Below are 10,388 nucleotides of genomic sequence, written 5' to 3'. Positions count from 1 at the left end.
AATGTTCCTCCACCTATTCACTTCCATTAGAGTCTCTGCTCAATGTCACAGCCTTAGAGAAGCCTTCCCTGGCCACTATAAAACAGCATCCCCAGTAACTCACTCTTACCCTGCTTTAATGTTTCCTTTTACAGCACTCACCACTATCTGATAGTTGCTTATTACCATTTCCCACCTATAGTGGAAACTCCAGAGATCTAGGACTTTTTCTCATTCATCACTGTATCCCCAGTGTCTAAAACAATGGAAGGCATAGTAGGTGCTTAATAAACATTTATTCAACGAATAAATGGCACGGAGATGAGTGATAGAATTTTGAATATAGTGGTGGGGGGGAGAGGTTGAAAACACTACAAAATAGGGGAATGCATAGGTGGAAGTTACAGGTCCCCAAGGTCACAGTTGACCCTATCAGGAATGGTAGCAAAGACGGAAGCCACGCTCAAAAAGGAAGGAGTAGCCTTTCCAACTAGGGCCCAGCAGAATGCTCCTGCAAAGAAGGGTGGCGAGAAGAAGAAGGGCCGTTCTGCCATCAACGAGGTAGTGACCAGAGAATACACCATCAACATTCACAAACGTATCCATGGAGTGGGTTTCAAGAAGCGTGTCCCTCGGGCACTCAAAGAGATCCAGAAATTTGCCATGAAGGAGACGGGAACTCCAGATGTGCGCATTGACACCAGGCTCAACAAAGCTGTCTGGGCCAAAGGAATAAGGAGTGTTCCATACTGTATCCGTGTGCGGTTGTCCAGAAAACGTAATGAGGATGAAGATTCACCAAACAAGCTCTACATGCTGGTTACCTACGTACCTGTCACCACTTTCAAAAATCTACAGACTGTTAATGTGGATGAGAACTAATCACTGATTGTCAAATAAAGGTATAAAACTGCAAAAAAAAAAAAAAAAGAAGGAAGGAAGGAAGGAATAGAATAAGAGCCAAGTGGAACTCTGAGGTGGGTACTCAGGAAGCAGAGCCCTCCTGGGAAAGCCACAATTCAGGCAGAGGGGATTGGAACAGGGGGCTGGAGGCCAAAGTTTACTCAGATCTAAAAGACAACATCCACCCCTAGCCCAGGCCTCTCTTTTGGCCAGATGGTTCCAGAGAAGCCTTAGCATCTGTTCCTCTGTAAATTATCCAATGCTCCCTCCTGCTTGTCCTCTCTGGTGACAGCTGGAACAATTGTCCAGGAATTCCATCTGCTCGACTGTCCTTCTCCCCTCCACAGCTCATCAACATTTCAGAATGGAGAGGTATCCCATTTCCCTGGGCCTAGGGATGGGAGCAGGGTCTGTCCCTTGGTGGAGCTGGCCTCAAGCCTTCACTTCTCCACCAGAACACACAAATTAAACCTTTACAGAGAGTCTCAGGGTCAGTCATTTTTATTTACCATCCCGTCCATGTGTTTCAATCCCATACAACTTTTTTTTAATTGTTGATGTAATAAAATTACATTAAATGAATGAATCATATTGATTCTTGCAGAGCTTAAAATAAGGCCTCCCAATTATTATACATCTCTACATGATTCCTTTTAAGTCGCCCATAGAGTATTTTCAAAATGTGACATTCATTAGGCTGTAAGAGCACAAGCTCAGGGATGCCTGGGTGGCTCAGTGGTTGAGTTTCTGCCTTTGGCTCAGGGTGTGATCCCTGAGTCCCGGGATCAAGTCCTACATGGGGCCTCCTGATGGAGCCTGCTTCTCCCTCTGCCTATGTCTCTGCCTCTCTCTGTGTGTCTTTCATGAATAAATAAAATGTTATTTTTAAAAAATAGAGCACAAGATCAGATTTCTTTGAAATATGATTTTACCATTTACTAAAAGAAATTTGTGTGAAGAAAGAAATGTGGAAGATGGCTTTCTTTTCTAAATAGGTACAATCTTCAGATCCACTCCCTACATTTCCAGAAATTGTTTTGGGATCCACAGCAGGAGGGAGGCCTGTGAATTTTCAGGTAGAAAAACTTGTGGTATATAAATTTGAAAAGTGATCTGATTTTATATTTTTTAAACAGAAAAACTATCAGTAAGCATAAACATACCTTTTTTTTTTAAAGAGAGAATTGTTTTTTAATTTACAGAGAGACAGAGAGTGGGGAAGGGTAGAAGGAGAGGGAAAGAGACAGCATGTTAAGCAGGCTCCATGCTCAAGTGAAGCACAATGCAGGGCTTGATCTCACGACCCTGAGATCATGACCAGAGTCGAAATCAAGAGTTGGAAGCTTAACCCAACTGAGCCACCCAGGCGCCCCAAAATAAACATACCATGTTTTAAACATACCATAAACATACATAAACATGAAAAGAAAGGGAGCCACAGTCCTCCAGAGTTTTATGCTCTTAGGATATGTGACATTAAGTTCTTTTTACTATGAAGAGGCTGGTTTACCTCCTCACTCCTCGCTCTGTGGATGTAAAAATACACATAGGTAAGCCTATATATTTATTAGGCCACAATTTCATCATTGTTCACGATCACTAAGAGACCTCTGAGGAAGGGATGAAAATTAAAGACTCCTTCTCTTGGGGTACCTGGGTGGCTCAGTCGATTGAGCATCTAACTCTTGATTTTGGCTCAGGTTGTGATCTCGGGGTCCTGGGATGGAGCCCTGTATAGGGCTCTGTGCTCTTCCAAGAGTCTGCTTCTCTCCCTCACCCTCTGCCCCTCCCAGTGCATGCTCTCTCTCTCTCTCTCTCTCTCTCTCTCTCTCACACACACACACAAATAAAGAAATAAATCATTTAAATAAATAAATACCCCTTCTAGGCTTTCAGAGTTTTACAAAGTAGATACAATTTGCAGAAGTCAGGTTCACTACATCTTGATGATGGTTTTCATATGGTTGTACCTTGATGTCCATGGGGCTGTGAGGCTGCAGGGCACACCTATACAAGCATGCTCAATTATTTCCCAGTACACAATCCATCTCAATCCAAGACAGTTCTTTCTTCCGATTTCATTTATGTAGACCCAGTCACCTAGCTGGCATGGATGTGTTAGTGTGGAGTCCAGGATTGGCCTGACAGACTGTATAGACAGAAGACAGGCTTAGACTAGAGGTGCCATCTTGGATGAAGATAGCAATCTGAGCTCCAGGTATTGGAGGAAACAGCTGGGGAAAGACTGGAAACTGTCCTGTGCTTAGCCCCAGAGTATTTTGAACTGTTCATTATGATAGCTAGAAGGGCCATTAGCCATATGCAGCCTCTTTGGTTGCAATTAACATTATGTACTAATAGTTTGAGGCCATGAGGCTGCCTATATTCTTATTTATGACCCTGGTTCGTCATGCTGAACCTTATTACATGGTTCTTTGGAGAATGATTTCAAAACTTCAAGAAGTGATAACTTAGTCTGCTTCCTAGATTTAAGTTATACACATTTCCTAATTCCTCTATTAATAGAAATCCACAGCTGCCACCCTTTTGGATAAACTTTTATTGTCTGTAAATGTCTTTTTCCTAACTCAGGATGTTGAATTTGATGGGAGCCTAAGAAATACCATTTTGAAGATATGGAAACTTGGTGGAATCTTGCATTCTTTAATATTTTTTTTGCATTCTTTAATATTCTTAAAGCCATTTCACTCTTGGAAAATACTTAATAAAGGCAGGAATTCAAATAAACATTTCTACACCCATATGTGCAATAATACTATTCCTAGCAGCATTATTACAACAGCCAAAATGTGAAAGCAATCCAAGTGTCCATCAATGGATAAATGTATCAACAAAATGTAGTATATGCATACATGGAATCTTTTACAGCCATAAAAAAGAAGGAAATTCTGACACATGCTACCACATAAATTAATCTTAAGGACATTATGCTAAGTGCAATAAGCCAATTAAAAAAGAGCAAGTACTGTATGATTCCTCTTATATGAGATAGAACTTAGAATGGTCAAATTCTTAGAGACCGAAAGTAGAATGGGTAGTTGCCAAGTGGTGGGGCAAGGGGGGAATAGAGAGTTAGTGGTTTGTTTTTTTTTTTAATTTTTATTTATTTATGATAGTCACACACAGAGAGAGAGAGAGGCAGAGACATAGGCAGAGGGAGAAGCAGGCTCCATGCACCGGGAGCCCGATGTGGGATTCGATCCCGGGTCTCCAGGATCGCGCCCTGGGCCGAAGGCAGGCGCTAAACCGCTGCGCCACCCAGGGATCCCAAGAAGTTAGTGTTTAATGAGTATAGAGTTTCCGTTTGGAAAGATGGAAAAGTTCTGGAGCTGGGTAGTAGTGACAGTTGCCCAAAAACGTGAATGTCAATGTCAATGCCACTGAATTGTACACTTATTTTCGTAGATTTATTTGTTTGTTAGAGAGAGAGAGAGAGAGAGCGGGAGCAAGGGGAGGAGCAGAGGGAGAAGGAGAAGCAGACTTTGCTTTGAGCATGGAGGCTGACATGGAGCTTGATCCCAGGACCCTGAGATCATGACCTGAGCAGAAATCAAGAGTCAAATACTCAACTAATTGAGCTACCCAGGCACCCCTGAACTGTACACTTAAAAATTATTCAAATGGTGGGGTATCTGGGTGGCTCAGTCTTGTTGTCTAGCTTTTGGTGGTGTCTCATGTCTCCCAACTCTAAGGCGAGGACTCCCTGGGGCAGACTTTGGGTCTCTCTCTTCAGACTTGGGTATCTTGAGGTAAAAGCCTGTGCCTCCCCTCTTAGGCTTCAATTCTGAGTCCTGAGGAAGCTCAGAAAGTACAGAAGAAACAGCTTATCTCTGTCTTCTGGAGGATACTGGGACCTGTTTGTAAGGCCCTGCTTCACTCTGAGCCAGTATGGGCTGGATAGTTCTGCAGGCCCTGGTCTCTTTGTTAAATCTGTGCCTGGAACTTGGTCTTGAATGTATGTGCTGTCCCATAGACTAAGCTACTGCTTACACATCAAAGGTTCAGAGAAGAGGCCCAGGTTCTAGAAGCCTCAAATAAATCTCCTTTAGCAACTGCTGGAAGGGCTGGAGCATGACCTGCCTGGGCTATGGATGCCTCTATCACCCCATTGTGGGCACTGGGTGGTTCCAGGGTAGCAGGGACTTTACAAGCATGAGAACATGTGGGACTGTTATGCTTGACACTCATAGTTCCAGATATGGGTGAACCTCTTGCCTTTCCAGGCCTGTGCACATGTGTCTGCACACTCTCATGGATCCAAATAGACATTTTCCCTTTCATGATGTTTTGGACTCAAGCTACATGACTACACACTCGGTTCACCAGTAGGCAAAGCATCCCCTCCCTGCCACTTCTCAACTAACCCCAAGGCACACAGTCAGTGCCTACCTTGCCAAGCTTCTTCCTTTTTCATAAGCATGTATCTCCAGATGCCCCAAGCATGGCATCCAGGAGCCTGAGATATAATACTCCAGCCCCTGAGGCACACAACAGGCCCTGCCAAAACTTACACATGCGTACGCGCACACACACACACACACACAGTCACATACAGCCAAAAGGTGGGGCACAATGGTTGGTTTGGATTTCAGCCCTTGAGCAATTGGTTCCAACTCCTTCTATGAGGTAGGAGTGAGGGTGGAGGACAGGAAATGGAAATGGCCAGTGGAGAGGACATTGGTTTCAGGACCCAAAAGCCCTGCTCTGGCAGAAAGTCTCAGTGGAGCATGGCCTACCTGGATATGCTTGACTTCCTCTCTGTACCAACTCACCTCCCAGTTGCAGCCTCCAGTTGGGCTGGCCAGACTGGCTTGGAGAGATGCAGGATGACAAAGCTAGCAGGTAGGGGATTAGCCCCTAGCTGATGAGGACTAGGGCCAGGCCTGCATGTTCCTGGGTCTCCATGAAGTCCAGGGCCCTTGAGTGTGTATGGTCCCCCTTAATTTGGAGTGAATGACAGTTGAATGGGTGTGCCTGCCCTACTAGACTATAAGCTGCTTGAAGTCAAGGGCCTAGTTCTTTTTTTCATTCATATTAATTCATTCACTCTTTCAACTAATGCTTATTAAGCTTCTGGGGTCTCCTTCTAACCTCTGACCACAATGCTTATGATCATGCTAGGCTCTGACAAGAATGATGAGAGATATATGTTAGTGGGTTAATGAATGAGCGCCTCTCCTTGCTCCCCAGCTTCTTGTCTCTGCACTCTTATTTTGTTTTTGTTTTTTAAGATTTTCTTTATTTATTCATAAGAGACACAGAAAGAGAGAGAGAAGCAGAGACATAGGCAGAGGGAGAAGCAGGCTCCATGCAGGGAGCCCAATGTGGGACTTGATCCCAGGTCTCCAGGATCAGGCCCTGGGCTGAAGGCGGCACTAAACCACTGAGCCACCCGGGCTGCCCTGCACTCTCATTTTGTACTGGTAATACACAAAACTCATTGTTTGGAAAGGAGGCTAGGGAGAGTGGAGGGTAACTTAAGAACCCACCCCTCAGGTGAGCAGCAGAAAGGCCAAGAAAGATGAATCCAGATGTCTGGGGGCCCTGGAGGAGGGATTTATTGGCAGATACTCAGGAAAGAAATGCTAGGAAAGTGGGGAACCCCCACAAGCTTGGGAGAATGGGTGCTCTAGAGCACTAGTTACTGTTCAGGTCTGGATCAAAGTCAGAAATGAACCTCGTATGTCTATCAGCACTGCCCACAAAACAGAGGCCACTATTGAAGTAGGCTTGGGAGGACTCTAAAGTCACCAGGCTTCCTGCCCAATCCACTACCAAAGTCCTCCCTAAATTGTGCTTTGAAGCAAAAATTAAAGCTAAGAGTTGGCTACCATCAGCCAGGGAGCTCACACCACCATACAGCCATACCAGTCACTTCTCCCAAGGGTAGGACAGTGGTTAAGAGTAGGGTCTCTGAAGCAGACTGCCTGGGTTCATATCTTGGCTCCATCACTTAACTAGCTGCATGAACATAGGCAAATGACTGAAGCTCTCTGTGCTTCAGTTTTCCTATCTATAAAATGGATTGAGCATAGTACCTACCTCATAGTGTTTTTGGGAGACTCAAATGTGTTCATGCATGTAGAGTGCTTAAAACACTGCCTGGTGCACAAGATACCCATCTATTTACTAGCAAGGACCTTGGGGCTCAGAAAAGCTAGCTGTCTCCCAAAGGTTACCCAGCCATGGATGATAGGGCTAGGATTTGAAACAGCTTGTGGTACTCTTGCCTTGACATCGCACAGCCTGGAGAGCAGTAGGAGTGATCCTGGGCCCCTCTGAGCCAGGGAGTGAGTTGACAAGGATGGGATGAGAACATGTATGCTCAAGGCACCTTGTACAATGGATGCAGGGGAGAAGTAGGGGTGGGGCTGGACCTGAGAGACCACATAGGAAATGCTTGTCATGAGTCTGGTTAGTGAGGAAGGTGTTGACAAGGCCTGAGGGAGTGGGATAGAATGAACCCAGGACCACAGGAGAAGGAGGACCCAACAATATTTGGCAAATGGTCAGAACAGGGGAATGGGAAAGAAAGGAGTCAAGGATGGCTTTAAAGTTTCAAGCTTCCACTGCCCAAAGAATAGCAAGAGCTCTACCAGAAACAGGTCCTAGGGGTTCTAGGAAATCCAAGCAGTGAGACAAGCTCTCTTTTCCTGGGTGATTGTTAAATGGCGGAAGGAGTGTGTGTTAGAAACAGTTTTGCAGGGACTAAACGCTGCTTTTTATGCAAAGGGGTTTGCACCCCTAGTGGTGGATGGATTCTCAAAGATACTGGATCAAGGGCGCCCGGGTCGCTCAGCTGATTAAGTGTCTGACTCTAGATTTCCATTCAGGTCATGATCTCAGGGTCCTGGGATCTGGGCTCTGGCTCTGAGCTCAGCGTAAGGTCTGCTTGTCCCTCTCCCACTGCTCCTCCTCCCATTCTCTTTCTGTTTTTCAGATAACTAAATAAAATCTTTATTAAAAAAAAAAAAAAAAAGGTACTGGTGGGGGCAATCCGGGTGGCTCAGTGGTTTAGCACCTCAGCCCAGGGCATGATCCTGGAGACCCAGGATCGAGTCCCACGTCAGCTTCCCTGCGTGGAGCCTGCTTCTCCCTCAGCCTGTGTCTCTGCCTCTCTCTGTCTCTATTTATGAATAAATAAATAAAATCTTTAAGAAAAAAAAAGGTACTGGTGGATCAGAGGAGTGTCTTTCCAGCTCAGATGGAGAAGCATACAACTCTTAATCTCAAGGTCGTGAGTTTGAACCCCACTTTGGATGTAGAGATCACTTAAATAAAAAAGCTTAAAAAAAAAAAAGATACTGGATCAGAAACAGTTGCTAAGAGACAAGCCGAGCACAGTTCAGAATAGCTCAGTTCAACTTCCCATCATTGATCTTGTTGCCAACTGCCTCCCTACTCCAGGGTAGGAAACTGACTTTACCAGGGAACACCAAAGCCTCAGCAACCCCAGGCCCCACTCTCCTGCCTTCAGTTCACATACCTGCATTTTCACACACACCATCTCATTCCATCCTTAGAGCCTCCTGGTTGGACAGTAAGGCTAGGATTATTCTCTCCATTTTACAGATGAGGAATCTGAGGCCCAAAAATATTATGAGACTTTCTCAGAGATCACACAGCCAATGTCAACAGTGACCAGATTCTAAATCCTGTTAATTTTACTCCAATACACCACATCTCTACTTCAAGGTATCTCAAGCAGACTGGGGCCAGAGACGCCCACCTCTTTTTCCCCAGAAGGTCCAGGGACATACCTTGGCATCCAAGGGCATTAGCTTTCTTTCTGGGAGTGATGGAATGGTGGGATAATGACCTGGTGTTAAGGAGGCAGTAAAAATGGACAGTTGGGGATGTAGTAACATTATGGATAAGCACTAAACATCAGAGCTAGAACCAGTCTTAGAGACCACAGAGTTAAAGCTTACTGTGTACAAAGGAAACTGGCCCAGAAAGGGACTTGTGCACTAAATACTTCTGACATCTTGTCTTCCCTTTGTTCCAGTTATTTATCATTGCAAATAAACAAATTACCTCAAAACTTAATGTCTTAAGATAACAATAAATTTTTCTTGATTTTTAAATTTAAATTCAGTTGATTAACATATGATATATTATTGGTTTCAGAGGTAAAATTCAGTGATTCATCAGTTGCATATAACACCCAGTGCTCCTTACATCATGTGCCCTCCTTAATGCCCATCACCCACTTAACCCATCCCCCCACTTTCCTCCCCTCCAGCAACCCTCAGTTTGTTTCCTATGATTAAGAGTCTCTTATGGTTTGGGGCAACAAACATTTTTTATCTCCCAGATTCCCATGGGTCAAGGATTTAGGAAGGGCTGAGCTGGGCAGTTCTTTTTTTTTTTTTTTAAGATTTATTTATTTAGTTAAAGAGAGAGAGCAGGTGTACATGCATGAGCACAGAAAGGGACAGAGGAAGAGAGAGAGAATCTCGTGCAGGCTCCAGGCTGAGTGTGGAACTGAATGCGAGGCTCAAACTCATGACCCTGAGATCATGACCTGAGTTGAAACCAAGAGTCAGACATTTAACCCACTGAGCCACCCAGGCACCCCTCAATTGGTCAGTTCTGACTTTGCCTTTCATGAATACAACTGCAGTTAGTCAGTGGCTGGAGCTTAAACAGTAGGAGCTAGAGCACTCACCAGCTGCCTGGGCCTGTCTCTTTCTCCACATAGTCTCAGGTCTTCTCGCGTGGTCTCTCCACTGGAGCTAGTTTGGGCTTCCTCATGGGGACCTGAGGCCAATCACACAGATCATATGGCAGCTCGGGTCTCCAGAGGCAAGTGTCTCAAGAGAATCATATCAAACCTGGATCATCTTTTGTGACCCTCACAGAGCATCCTTTCCACCACAGTTACAAGCCTGCCTGAAGTCAAGAGAAGGGAACACAGAACCTACCTCTCAACGGGAGGAGTGTCAAAGTCACATTAGAAGAAGAGCATGTGGGGTGGGAGATCTGTGGCAGCTATCTTTGGAAAATTCAATCTCCCACCCCCATGCACAATAGCCTAGATCAAGAGCCACAGCAGGGAAGCAAGCAAGCCTGGATCTGAACCCTGGCTTCATCATTTGCTGGCTCTGTGGCCTCAGGGAAGTCACTAAGCCCTTGTTCTCTTCTCTTCCCTCATCTATAAAACCGAAATGACGGTAATGTTTGTCTTGCAGGTTTATGGTGAGGATGCAAAGGAAGGCCTGGCCCAGAGAAAGTTTGTTTTTTCTTCTTCCAGGTTATGGGAAAGCAGAGAGTACACCATCAATCTAAATCCTTCCTCCTGCCATGAAACAGACTCAAATCTCAATAAAGACAGAAACTAAGACAAATAAGAGTATAAATTCAGTGCCAAACAGTACAAGATGTGGCATGATAAATCAAGAGCTGTGTATAGCAAGCAGTAAACAAAACAAAGCCAGGGGCCCTAGCTGGCTTAGTCAAAAAAAACATGCAGCTCTTGATTT

General features: G+C 44.9%; 1 protein-coding gene across 1 annotated transcript; it reads left to right on the top strand.

The window, feature by feature from the left end:
- Nucleotides 1-417: 417 nt before the first annotated feature.
- LOC112641857 (60S ribosomal protein L31-like) lies at nucleotides 418-912 on the top strand. Its single transcript, XM_049092602.1, has one exon. The coding sequence runs from the start codon at nucleotides 418-420 to the stop codon at nucleotides 859-861; it is 444 nt and encodes a 147-aa protein (XP_048948559.1). The 3' UTR covers nucleotides 862-912.
- Nucleotides 913-10,388: the final 9,476 nt, after the last annotated feature.

The sequence above is a fragment of the Canis lupus genome, chromosome 12, assembly GCF_003254725.2.
Source record: "Canis lupus dingo isolate Sandy chromosome 12, ASM325472v2, whole genome shotgun sequence".
NCBI lineage: Eukaryota > Metazoa > Chordata > Mammalia > Carnivora > Canidae > Canis > Canis lupus.
The sequence above is the reverse complement of the archived record's forward strand: the minus strand, read 5'-3'. Positions and strand labels throughout refer to the sequence as shown.